Below are 13420 nucleotides of genomic sequence, written 5' to 3' on the forward strand. Positions count from 1 at the left end.
TGTCTCTCTTTTTGGCACCCATTCCGTGATGCTGAAAAATGATTAGTGATTTTAAAAAAACTCAAATATTCAAAGTACTGTTCTGTTGAATACAATGTTGTATAAAAATTTTAGAAGATTGATACGGCATATGCTTGCTGTTTTTTTTTAAACGCCCCTCAAATTGGGGAACACCAACATCTGAGGACACGAGCCATCTGAATTCAAGATCACCTTCCAGGAATGTTAAAATAAGACATCTAAGTGTCATTCTGCTTTGGCTCCAAACAGGTTGACAATTAATACAAACCAGGAGTGTGGCAAGTTGGTGTAGATCAGGTGTCTAAGCAATCTTTGGCCAATGATATCTTACAAAACAAGTTCTTGAAATATAAGCTCACCAATTTAGATTTGGTTACAGTGATGGTTAGGCAGTTGCAAACACCAAAAAGCCCTCTGTACTGGTAGCTATGACTTTCTCTACAAATATCTCCACTTCATGGGTATGTGGAGATAGCTCTCAATTGAGCTAGTGCTTTGGACGCTCTTTTTACGCTCTTGAAGTTTCATGAAGTTTCTGTCCAGTGGGCAGGATTTTCTGGCTTCATCTGCTGTGGGATCTTTTGTGGGTTCCCCAACAGTGGGATGGGCAAACCATACAAATTGCCATCGACATCAAGATCAGAATAGCGACTTGGATAAAGTACTCATGGAAACCTCAGATGAACATACATCCTGAGAGGGCACCTTGTAGTAGAGTCCTTTGGACACAGATGAATGCATTAATATGAGCTCTGTTCTAGCAACAATACCAGTTTACATAACAACATCTAGGGGTAATTTTGAAAGTTCAAATGCTCAATCATGGGAACCTCTAGGTGTTGATCGAGGGAAGCTAGGAGCATTTTTACCAAAGTCAGTGGAAAACTACTTTCTGGCATCAGCTATCCATCAAGCTACTGGTAGAAGCAATTTGATCACATGTACTGTTAGTGATATGCATTGACATGAATGACTTTGAACTGCCTACATTTATATATGAAAACAGGATTCTGTAACCTTGTGGAGATAACTAGTGATCAAACAGTGTGGACATTTTCAAAATGGCACTGATAAGTTGGAGAATGCTGCTCTCCTCATTGATTGAGTTTGAAAAAAGGCTGCCAATATGCTTATCAGAAGATGAAAGCCATGGCTAATCTAAATTTAAAACCTAAATGGGAACATAAGGCTCAATTGAGACTTAGTGACAAGAAATGGCCTCCTACCCTAGAGATGTGCACTCCCTCCTCCTTCTCCCTCTCCCTCCTCCCAACTTCCCCCAAAATGGCACCTATCCATCCTCACAGAATATAGGTTAAGCTTTCAACAATAGAACTGTAATGTAATTTTGGTTCGTTCCTATAAAATTGAACTGGATAAATACCTGTTAGGAATGTGATTGGTTTGTAGCATTCAATGTACACTCATTATACAGGATGTGATGGTTGCTATGCTTCTGTGTTTAAGGAAATATCTGGAAAATCTAGCCACTATTAAATAGTCAAAAATGTGGGATTGATAAATATTCACTTTTGGGGCCATTTATGTACAGCTTTACTTCAGGAGATTAAATAGTTTTCATGGATTTTATGATAAGGTGGATTGTGCCTGGTAAGGACAGTCTTGGTTATCCATGTATGGATAATTCTTTGTGTGCCTCACTGTAGAAAAGTTTAGGCAGAACACTGCATATGTATGCAGAATAGGATGTGAAAGGTTTTGTAGAAATAATTTAGGATGCTCAGATCTAATGTATTTAAGTGGAACGTAAATTCATCACTATTGGTTTTACATAAGCAACTGAAATGTGAAGAGGTGACTATCTCTAATTCTGCTTATCAAAATTTGAAAACATGCTCTTAATTTGCATATTAACTTGACAGTTCAGTTTAGGAATAGGCCATTTGGTCCTTTTGAGCCAGCTCCACCGTTCATTTTGATAATGGCTCATCGTCGAATTCAATATCCTGATTTTCCCCCCTGTATCCTTTGCTTCCTTTAGCTCCAAGAATTATATCTAATTTCTTCTTGAAATCAGACAATGGTTTGGCCTCAAATAGTGTCTGACCACTCTGGATAAAGAAATTTCTCCTTATCTCAGTTCTAAATCCCTTTATCCTCAAACTATGTTCTGGACTCTTCCATTATTGGGTACGTACTGTGCACAGTCACATTGTGCCCAAAAAAAACTTTGTCACTATTGATAAGATTTGGAGATCAAATGAAAAATGAAGGTGAAAAAAATGTTTGACTTGCATTGTTATGTACTTGACAAAATATATATGTATAAAAAGCAATAAAAACGTAAACACTGACAATTTTCCTTTTTAGCTGAACTGAATACTATTGCTCCTGTTATCTCAAACTTCTTCTTGGCCTCGTATGCACTTATCAACTTTTCATGTTTTCATGCTTCATATTCCAAAACTCCAGGTTAGTGTTTTAATAATCGATTGCAACTGAATAGAAATTTACAAGATCTCCAGTTCTCTTGTCACTAGGCCCTATTTTACCATTTTGATTCTTAAGAGCTGGGTGGACTTGAAACCCACCGCACAACATTACTGATCGCGCCATCGGACTCTAGGCACCTACTTTCTCACTAACTGGTGCACCCAAATTAGATTTTTATGGAGTAAGTCCGCTTTGCACCGATTCTGGATGGGTGAACATGCTGGTAAAGGGGAAAGTGATGGTAACGTTGGGTGTGCAGCCCATTAAGGCAATTTAAAGCGTGCAAATACATTTAAATTGCTGTTGCAATTTGGGCGCGGTCCTGATCATGGCAATTTTCAGGCCTTGGTGAAGCCCGAACCGGTGCAGAGGTGAGTGCAGATTGTGCTACTCACCTCACACCTGACTTTACCAAGTTTTCACAGCTGAAGTCAAGCACAACACAATGGTAAAACCGGGCCCACTATGTAGCCTTTTAATACTGTAGTACTCTTTAAAAAAAAATTAATTTTGTATTTCAGAGTAGTTAACATTTTACATGGTCAGTTATGAAAGATTTTCTCTGTTTAAAATGAACAGAATGTGAAACACTTACTGATGTAATGCCATTTTGTTTATCAGGATGGCGTCCTGCATTTAGATTTTACAACATGTGGGTGTCGCTGCTTGGAACAGTATTATGCTGTGCCGTCATGTTTGTCATCAACTGGTGGGCAGCTGTAATCACAGTTGCAATTGTGTTATTCCTCAATATTTATGTGATTTACAACAAACCAGGTGGGAGTTTTCAAGATATCTTCAGTGAATGTGCAGAAAGTGATGAATTAAGAGTACCTTTCCAAATCAGTTAAAAGTATTTATTAAGCCTAAGTTTTCTGGCTTTACTTAGATTTTCTGGAAAATCTAGGAGAAGAGTTGGAAATGGTGAGCAAGTTCATTCCTGTGATGTGATATTGAGCAATACCTGGAGAAAAGTTAAATACCTCAGTTATTATCCCTGCCCCTCACCTCACAGAAAATTAAAAAATCCTCAAAATATGAAGCCCTAAGTTTCAATTCAGTTAGCAGCTTTTTTCCCTTCTTAAAAGTATGGATACCTATTTGTTTGGAACAACAAAATAAGCCCCATAGTTCTTGATGTGCTTAAAATACACATGCCATAAATTAGAACAGGGACAAAGCACATATTTACCAGAATCAGATAAAGTTGGCAAAAATAAGAAGTTTGTGTTTATAGTGTGAACAGTTTGAATGGTGATTTACTGCAGTTGTGAATTACTTTTAGGAACATTATTATTTTTGGTATTTTGACGACACTGTCTTGGTCTTGAGTCTGAATCCACAGGAGAATTGTGAACCCACTCTTTGGTAAGGGCAGCACAGTAGCATAGTGGTTAGGACTTGCTGCCTCACAGTGCCAGGAACCTGGGTTCAATTCTGGCCTTGGGTCACTGGCTGCGTGGAGTCTCCTCCCCTGCCCCCCGCCCCCCCCCCCAACCCACCCACACACAGTTGGGTTAGGATGACTAGCTATGCTAAATTGCCCCTTACTGTCAGGGTTGTGGGGATAGGGCTGGGGTGGGATTGTTGTCGGCGCAGACTCAGTGGACCCAATGGCTTCCTTCTGCACTGTAGGGATTCTGCCTTCTATCTCAAGGGTTTCATCGGTGGAGGATATACTTTAATGCTATTATAATGGAGGAGGAGTAGAAGAAGGAGAAGAAAAGTTATGCAACATTTAAGGATCACCTAACAACAGGAACCTCCACTGATCCTGTGAGGGTCTTGGTGAGAAGATGTCAATTCAATTGCACATCATCAAAATAGAAATGTTGGAATACTGCTACTTATTGCATGAGAAAGTGCAGCCATGCTGTATGCAAATTGCCACTCGCAATAAAGGTGACCAGTGCAACATCTTTAATAACCTGGAGTAATTCCAGTAGCTGTGGGAAATTTCCTTAAATCAAGCAGGCTGAAGTATGTGACCACTTTATAGGAGAGTTATAAACTTAATTGATTTTGTATCACAACAAGGCAGCAGAGAGACTGGCCCACAACTGGAAAGTGGATGAGAGACATGTCACCTCCTTTGGGAAGATTTGCTGTATTCAGCATCAGTTAGGCACTTAAATGGACAGCAACAGGCCCTCTCTGGGATCAAGGACTCCAGAGGTGGAAATCCTGAAACCAACAGAGCTATTGGTCAATTGGAGGCCAGCAACTGTGCATTACTTGGCAGCAGCAGTGGGAGCAATGGCTACTGGTGGTAATGTGCTTGTCCAGGATCGCCAGGGGACTAAGGCCACAGAAGTGATGGCACAATGGGGTGTGGGAGGGAAATTGGAAAAGGCCTGAGTTTATGCCAGATATGGAAATTAGCTGATCCAAAAGATTGGTGCAGAAGGCTCTCTGGATTATTATTGGTTATAATTCATCTTGGCACCAGTGTGGTGCAGCTCACGTGGAAATTCAGGGCCACAGCGTTTAACCGCAGATGGAAAACCAATTTCTGTATGATAAATCATGAAAATTATTTTGCTTCAGTTTTTAACACTGACTCTTGTTTGAAATACTGTTTGTAACAGAGGTGAATTGGGGCTCTTCAGCACAAGCCATGTCATATGTCACAGCATTACAAGATGCCCTATCACTGACTGGGGTGAATGATCATATTAAGAACTTCAGGTATGAAAGGAACAGTGATTCTTAAACATCAGGTCCTTCATTCTGCAATGTTTCTTCCTATTTTCTTTAACTTCAGCTAGAGATGATAAAGTCCTAGAGAGAGCTGAAAAATTATAACATTAGTTTGGGAAAACTACTGAATTTCAAGGCTGCAATCCAGTAAGCAATGTGCATTCTAGTGAGCCTCCTGGCACATCCAGTAAGAAAGCTTAAAGTTAATAAAAGTCATAGTTGATATTCTGCAACTTTTAAAAATATTTTCTTCAGTTTTTCAGTAACCGACAAACTTAATAGATACTCTTGAGATTTTTCTTAAATTAATTCTGTTAGCAACCTGGAACTGTTATCTTTTTTAATTACCTCTGATCACATTTGAATAAACAGTGCGAGAGGTTGAAGGGATTAGCTGTTGAATAAGCTATTCTTTCCTAGTTTTAAAAAAATCCAACAAAATAATCCATGGAAATGTTGGCAAACATTACCTCAGCAGTTTCTCTGGTACCTGACTATGACTGCAAATGTTGGCGAAATTACAATGTGCAAAAGATGCTATTTGATTAAGTAATTCACTTGAAAAAAGTCACATAAAATTTTGGTCAGGATTGGGGGCAATAGGAAAATATGGGTAAGAACGTTCTGGAACTGTAAGCCTTTTATTTGTTGGTATTAGATGAAACAAATAGTCTTACAATCTGGAAAGTATGAATTTGTGCTGAATAAGATTAATTATGGGGCTAAAGAGAACATAGATGTGCCATAAATAACTTGGCCTATTGCATATGTTGAAAAATTAAGGTGGCATATTGGCCTTTCTAAATTAGGAAAGTAATTGCCAGCATGAAAATATGAACCTGCAACTTCAGGCAAGCAAGAGGTCATGCAAAGTCCATTTGTACTTATTGATAAATAGGTCACGTTTTTGGACAGTTTCAACACTTTAAGTCCACTGTTTAAAATCTGTTTGATATTTCAACTTCTATCTGTCATATGTATGTCCTAGTCTTTATTTGGCTCCCTGTATTTAAAAGATCCCTGCTAATCAGTGCTATTCACTCCTGGTTTACCATCTGAAAAATCATCAATCTGATTGCTCAACATACTGGAATATTTCTGTTCTGGGATGCTAGAACACTTGTATAAATGTGCTAGAATAAAACTGATGTAATAAGGAAAATTGATATCGTAGAACCTGTTAAATATTTGTGTGCAGCTTTTGAAGTCACCAGTGAGCACAGCTTCTTCACCCTACCTGAAATTCTGGGCCATTAACTATTGTCAAGATGGGTTAATCACTACAGTTGTAAGCATTATATAATTGAGGAAATAATGGCTGGGATTTTCTAGGCCAAGTGAACATCCTGTATTGGATGCTAACTCTCATGAGAAGGCCATAATGGGATATGCGCAGGAAAATCTCAATAAAATCTTCCCTGCCTGTGACACAATCAGGGTCGCACCTAATGATGTCATGTGGCAGGAATCGAGTTGTCCACCTCAAGGGTGCAGAGGGCAGTGCAGCTGCCAGTTGGTTAGGGATGTAGCAGGGCATCCTTGCCAGGTTGACATTGCAGGGGTCAGGCAGAGTGCTAGTGATGATAGATGGCGTTTTGTGGGTGTAACGAGGGAAATATTGCTGGTGGTAATGAGGGTGGGGGTTTGTGAGGAATATCCTGTTTCTGGGGGGCCTGTGTCTCAAATTTGAGATTGTTTCTTTGCAGCTGGCCTTGTTGGCATCTTTAGGCCCCACCCCTCAAGAATGACAGTGCTAAACACACCCTCTACTTTTTTGACAAGCCTGAGAACCTGGCTGTTTCTCTGGGGAGAAATATCGGTTTTCAGTCAGAACCTGGCATTTTGACAGTTTTTTGAGGGGATGTTATACTCAATATATTATCTAATGTACTCAAAACATTTTCTGAATGAAAACATTTCTAAGCAATGTGTGTGGGTTCATGACTCTTTCCACAAAAAAAAAATTGTGGTTTCTTCTTCTCCCTGTAGGCCACAGTGTATCGTACTGACGGGATCACCTATGTCTAGGCCAGCCTTGTTGGATTTAACACTTTCTTTCACCAAGAATTTTAGTCTCTGCATCTGTAGTCAAGTATTTACGGTAATTATGATGTGACAGATTTCTATGTGGCGATTTTGATTGCTTTAACTTCTGCAAAGCCAAATGGTCGCAATGGCAGCTAAATGGTCACAGTGGCAGCAAAATGAAGTTTTGGGGATAGATACAAATTATTCTTGTAAACAATCATGCTTCAGTACCTCAACACACTAATAGGACAATTACATCGAATTGCAGTACAAATCTCTTGGAACTGTGGGTACCACTGTCTTACTACTGCCAACAGGTCACCAGTGCTCCCACGTCAGGGGGGCGATGTCTCTGTCAGAGCAGCTTGGACAAAAGCGAGGATTGCTTTATTTGCTCAAATGTTGTACCTGATCTCAAATTATTTCAGACACAGATCTTGCCCAAATAACTTTCAGATGTATGTTGGAGAATGTAAAGGGTCAGTTGACATCTGACAAGAATACTGAACTAGATGGATTCCTTCAGCAAAGCTCAGGTACAGCCACATAAATCGTTCCTGTAACAAGAGACAGTACAAGTCATTTTCAGAAGTAAGATTTCCAAGAGTATACTTCAAGCAAGCTTTTCCTCACATTACACTATTCCCTTGTTACCCTCAAATTCGAGTCAGCTAAAGCTGTGGACAAAGGCACTAAAATTCTTGAATTATTGTACTACAAATCCCACCCTCACCCCCCCTGTACTCTAAAGTTACCTCAAAATTTTCAGACTCTTACAAAAAACTTCAGTAAGACAAGCGTCAAACTTTGTTGTGCACAAAGTATTCACCCCCTGACTTGCTTCATTATACACAAAGTAACTTCTGACCTACTTTGTGTACACAAGATAATCAAAATTTTACTAAAAAGCCAAACTCTCAACTTGGAGATATTACGCGTGGTGAGGTGTGATGATCAGATTGTCTTGATAGGCTTTGTTCTGATGTCTCCGAGTCCCAGACTCGGTCTTGCTGCTGCTTCTGCAGCGCTGCTACCCATGTCTGTGAATCTCCTTGTACAGATGTTCCTGGCACTGATTATGCTTCCAGTCACGTACTTGCATGATGGGCACTAATTAATTTATGCATAAAGTTTATGTTTTGTAATTGTGCATTGATGTACTTGCACAGAAGGTGCTGGAATTGTAGTGATTTTTGCAGGACTCTGATTTCTTCTCTAGTGTTTCAGCAAAGAACCAAGTGGTAGCACGGTCAGCAGGTTAACACTTTAAGGAGAGTTTCTTGACTGATAATGTGAAATTTAAAGTTGCATCAACCTGCAACACATTGTGTAAGGTACAAAATATCGGAGATATTCGCAGAGTACTTGGGTCTGTATTTGATGGAGTTTAAAAGCATGAGGGGGGGATCTTATTGAAACTTGCATTACACTGCAAGGCCTGCATAGAGTGGATGTGGAGAGAATGTTTCCAATAGTAGGAAAAACTAGAATCAGAGGGCACAACCTCAAGCTAAAGGGACAATCTTTTAAAACAGAGATGAGGAGAAATTTCTTCAGCAAGAGTGTGGTGAATCTGTGGAACTCTGCCACAGAAGGCTGTGGAGGCCAGGTCATTGAGTGTCTTTAAGACAGAGATAGATGGGCTCTTGATTAATAGGAGTGTCAGGGGTTATGTGGAAAAGGTAGGAGAATGGAGATGAGAAAACTATCAGCCATGGTTGAATGGTGGAGCAGACTCGATGGGCCATGTGGCCTAATTCTGCTCCTATGTCTTATGGTTTTATTGCTTAAAGATAGTGTAAATAAATATATTACTAATCGGGAAGAGAGGATTATGAGGAATGATTGAAAGTTTGAGGAGTTTTGTAATGAAAAAATGGGGCTGAGGTGACTGAAGATTTGAATACATAAACAGCATTTTAATGTTTATACTTACGATTTTAATTCATGGTTTTCGATGCCAGGCAAGAGAACAGATTTTTCCAGTACAGTTTTTTTGTACAGGTAAAATAATAACATTTGGGAATAACAAGTTAGTGTCAGTGCTACAGCATTATGGCATTACACTCCCAAACACACTCAGGTTTAAACTTTGAAGCATTTGTTGTTGAGCAGAATGGTTTTTTGGCCTTTTCAGATGACAGCAAAAGACAAAGGAATTGCATCATACAATGTATCACATATACAATCCCTGATCTGTGGTAACTTAACTGATCTCAGTTGGGATTGGGTACCACAACTCTTATCAATATTTCTGGATTGGTAAATTGAAAAATTCACTGAGCTCTTACTTCTGAAGGCCACTGGGTGAAAAACTGAAAGCCACGTCAGCTAAACTCTGATGCTGTGAGGCTGAATTTATTTCTTTCAACTACAGGGGGAGGGTGGGGGAAGAGTGTCAGAAGAACTGGTAAGTTAAAGCTTCATCTGTGAAGAGTTTGTACATTATCAAAGTTTGTGGGAAAGTCCTAGAATATCCTGTGTTGAAGTAGAAGTAAAGTTTAGCAATGTGAAAAGTGTCTAGTTAATTTTATCCATATGATCATGTTAATTTTTGTTTTGTTAGGGTTCACGGAAGCAAACAGTAAGTGACATTAACCTGAGCATGGATAAATACCAACAGTGGCTTGCGAAGAACAAAAAAAAAGCCTTCTATGCAGCAGTGGCTGGAGATAATCTGCGTGATGGAGTAAAGTGCTTACTTCAGGTTGTTACTCTAAATCTATCTTATCAGATCCTTAAGATATCAAAGTTAACTGCTGGATGTACTGGCATCCTAGCTGCATGTGATTTGGTTAAACATTTACATTATTAGATTTGCATCAATAAGTAGGTACCAACATGTTTAAATCTATCAATATTCTTCCAAACAAACATCACATTATTTAAAAGGGGCTTAATAATTCTTATCAGGATCATAGAATCCCTGTATTGCAGAAGTAGGCCGCACAGCCTATCAAGTCCGCACTGACGACAATCTCGCCCAGGCCCCAACCCCACAACCCCACTGATACAAAAAGGCAGTTTAGCCAATCAACCTAACCTGCACATCTTTAGAAAACTGGTTTCCAATTGGTTAGTCAACTAAGTTGTTGGTGTTAATGGAATGGGACTGTAAATTGTTTTCAGCATTTCAGTTTGGAATTGGGTATTCCATTGAATTTTGTGGCACACAAATAAGTCCATTTGCCTGGCAGGCTGAAACCATGATCAAGCAGGACAAGGTTAGTGCATTGCACTTGCAGTGTGCTGACACCTGCGATTGTGGCTTGCCTAACCTTGAGTAAAGGATCAAGTTTGCCAGTGATGTTAAACCAAGGCTTTACCTGGTGCAATTTTTCAAAGCCATCTTTGTCTTTTGGCCAAGATTAAGCGTTAGATCAAGCCCAAGATGGGCCTCATCCTGACATCTTGGATCTTCTTTTGCCCCTCGTGGGGACCATGATTGGACTTAATTGGAATTAACTTTCTTGATTAGAAGTGAAGTAAAGCCATTCTCCCCAGTGGGTCTGTGCAGCATCCTGCCTTGTCAGCTCCCTATCAACATACCTTTCTATTCCATTCCTATATCCTTTATGTAGCTATCTGGATTCTTCTGAAACATATCTATGGTATTTGGCTCAACCACTGCATGTGGTAGAGTGTTCGACATCATCACAATCCTGAGTAATTGTTGTCGGTTTCATTGTTGTCTAACATGTTTTATTGGGATTATTTTTGAATAGCAGTCTAGTGATTAGGATAATTGTTAGCCCTCTGGTCAGGGAAATAAGAAGTAGAAAATGAGAAGATGCAGATTGTCAATCACAAGGGACATGGTATGCTTACACAAACTGCTGCCAAATCAGAAGTTTGATGCTAAGAGAAACGAAATGAAAGCAACATTGCATAACAAAGCAATTTATCATCAGAGTGAAACTCATCTCTCTGTCCTAATCAATTCTCTGGAATTACCTTTTCCTCATAAATAAACTTGCATGCTCCCACAAACTATTGCAGTAGGTGTGTTTGACACAGGGATCTCCAAGTTAACAAATATCTTAGTTTACAGAGTTGATGTCATTACACTCGTGCTGCAATTAGACATGGCCTGTGCTGATGAAGAGCACTAAGGGAATTCCATCTGCAACACCTCGATTGGATCCACTCAATTCAATAGGAGGATTGTTGAACAAATGCTAGTGTTCTTCTTGAAGCCAACTTCATGAGTATTCAGACAAAACTGCAAAATCACTTTCAACAGTCTGGACATTTGTGTCTGTCTGGCTGGCTGAAAAGCGTCTCTGCTCCCCAGGTCTTGTTTTCTCAACTCTCAAATGGCCAGTGTTCCAGGGGAGAACTGAAAAAAAACATTTCAAAGACTTGAAGCATGGGCTACTTGGCATTAATGGCATTGCTGCCAGTCATTTAAGATAGCTTAATGGACAAGTTGTTGCCATGTCACAACATAATGAGGCAAATGGGTAGAAGAGAAAGAAGGGAAAGTAAAAGAAGCAAATCCTGCACTCTGGATCCAAATTCCTCATGGGACATTCTGCCCTGTGTACCAAAGATCTGTGGGTTGAGAATTGGCCTGTTCAGTCACATGAAGTCCCAAAGCAGAAACCCATATCCCTGAGTAGACCTCCTCTTCAGTGAGGAACAACAGGCATCATTGTAGTCTTTTTCAGGCTTATTATCTCCTTAATATCTTTAAACAACACATGGTTACTATTGCCCAGATGTTCCTCTACTGATGTTTCTCTAATCTCCTCTGACCTGCATCCCATTCCCAGATTTAGTAGTGAATCCTCTCTCCTTGGACTTGCATGCTGGGTTAAAAAGGAATGCTGTACACATTGTAGGAATTCCATTCTTTTATCTTTTACTACTTACTGGCTGCTTTGAAAACCTCCATAAGTTAGTACATGTTTTTACTCATTTATCTGATTGGTGTTTGCTACATAATTTTAACATTCTTTTGGCTTTGTTGATTACTGTTCTGCATCAGTTGGGCAAGGCAAGAATTCTGGTTGGATTCAAGTTCATTTGGTAAAATCAATCTATTTGTGAAATGCGTTCAATCACTTGTTGTATGGAGCAAGTCATTTTGTTTTTAAAAGTCTGAGTACTGAATATTAGAGGCCACTTCATGTCCAAATAGCTTATTTCCTGTGATTCATCTGATTTTTGTTTAGTTGTCAGCATCAGTAAGGGATAACAATGTCTGCTTGTACTTCTGATAATCAAAGGGCTCCATTTATCTCATTGATTAGTCAGTTGAACTAAGGCAAGAGCTTTTAAGGATTCACCCAGAAGTGATTTTCCCCATTGTTGGAGTTAATATTCTAACCTGCCTCTGGCTAAGAGTTCTACAAGATTCGAACTCCTCTTTGGAGGTGGATTTGCAGAATCAGTTGTGCAGTTTTCCTGGTAGAAAGGAGAATTTGAATAGATGATTGAGCTTTGGCTCATTTCTAATAAAATCGGATGGTGATTGAAGATCTGGTGAGTAATTATGTTCATTTTACTCAGTAAAACACTGATCCTGGTAACAGTTATCAGTTATTGTAAGTAGAACACGTGATTGCTATGATTTGAAAATGGGCCCTTCTCAGTTTAATGAAGATCAGACCGTTTTACTGGATAACCCTTCATTTCCCTTAGATACGTGATTCTTCACCCCTGTGCCATCATGATTCTGTGGTTATTGATTAGTTTTCTCGATTCATCATTAAAAACAACCATGTTTTTACATAACAACAATGTTAGTCTTACCTATCACCCAGAATGTGTAATCTTTGTACTGTTGCTCCACTCCTCAGGAATTCTGTCCCCTGTTTGCAATGTACAAGTTATTCTAATTAATTGATTATTACTTAGATGATTTTTGGTTTGCTGGCTCAGTCATACATTAGGGTGCACTAAAGATAGTGTACACAATTGATTCCAAAAAGCACCACAACTGTCAGCAGTATGTATGTCCTTTCTTAAAAGGGTGAGTATGTGAACACTAGATTAACACTTAAGGAGGACGTCATCCTAAATGATTATTTGTGATAATAAAAAATGCATAAGAAACATGAGAAAACCTATTTACAAATACAAAAATGTTTAAACTCATAGTATGAGATTGAGTGTCATTTATTAACTTTATCTAATTTTTTAATATAAAAATGCAGGTTGTCATGTCAAATGTAAAAAAAACACTGGATAAATTGAGGAAAATAGTATTTTC

The 13420-nt window shown here is 39.1% G+C and overlaps 1 protein-coding gene across 1 annotated transcript in view; it reads left to right on the forward strand.

Annotated features, from left to right (window-relative positions):
* slc12a1 (solute carrier family 12 member 1) overlaps positions 1-13420 on the forward strand; it is a 78927-nt gene that overhangs the window by 31298 nt on the left and 34209 nt on the right. Inside the window, exons 13-17 of the mRNA XM_080216258.1 lie at positions 2353-2454; positions 3097-3252; positions 5064-5163; positions 7165-7276; positions 9770-9910. Coding sequence (XP_080072384.1) covers positions 2353-2454; positions 3097-3252; positions 5064-5163; positions 7165-7276; positions 9770-9910 — 611 coding nt within the window. The remainder of the gene's footprint in view (positions 1-2352; positions 2455-3096; positions 3253-5063; positions 5164-7164; positions 7277-9769; positions 9911-13420) is intronic.

This window comes from Carcharhinus amblyrhynchos, chromosome 32, assembly GCF_965287045.1.
Source record: "Carcharhinus amblyrhynchos chromosome 32, sCarAmb.v2.hapA, whole genome shotgun sequence".
In the NCBI taxonomy this organism is placed as follows: Eukaryota; Metazoa; Chordata; class Chondrichthyes; order Carcharhiniformes; family Carcharhinidae; genus Carcharhinus; species Carcharhinus amblyrhynchos.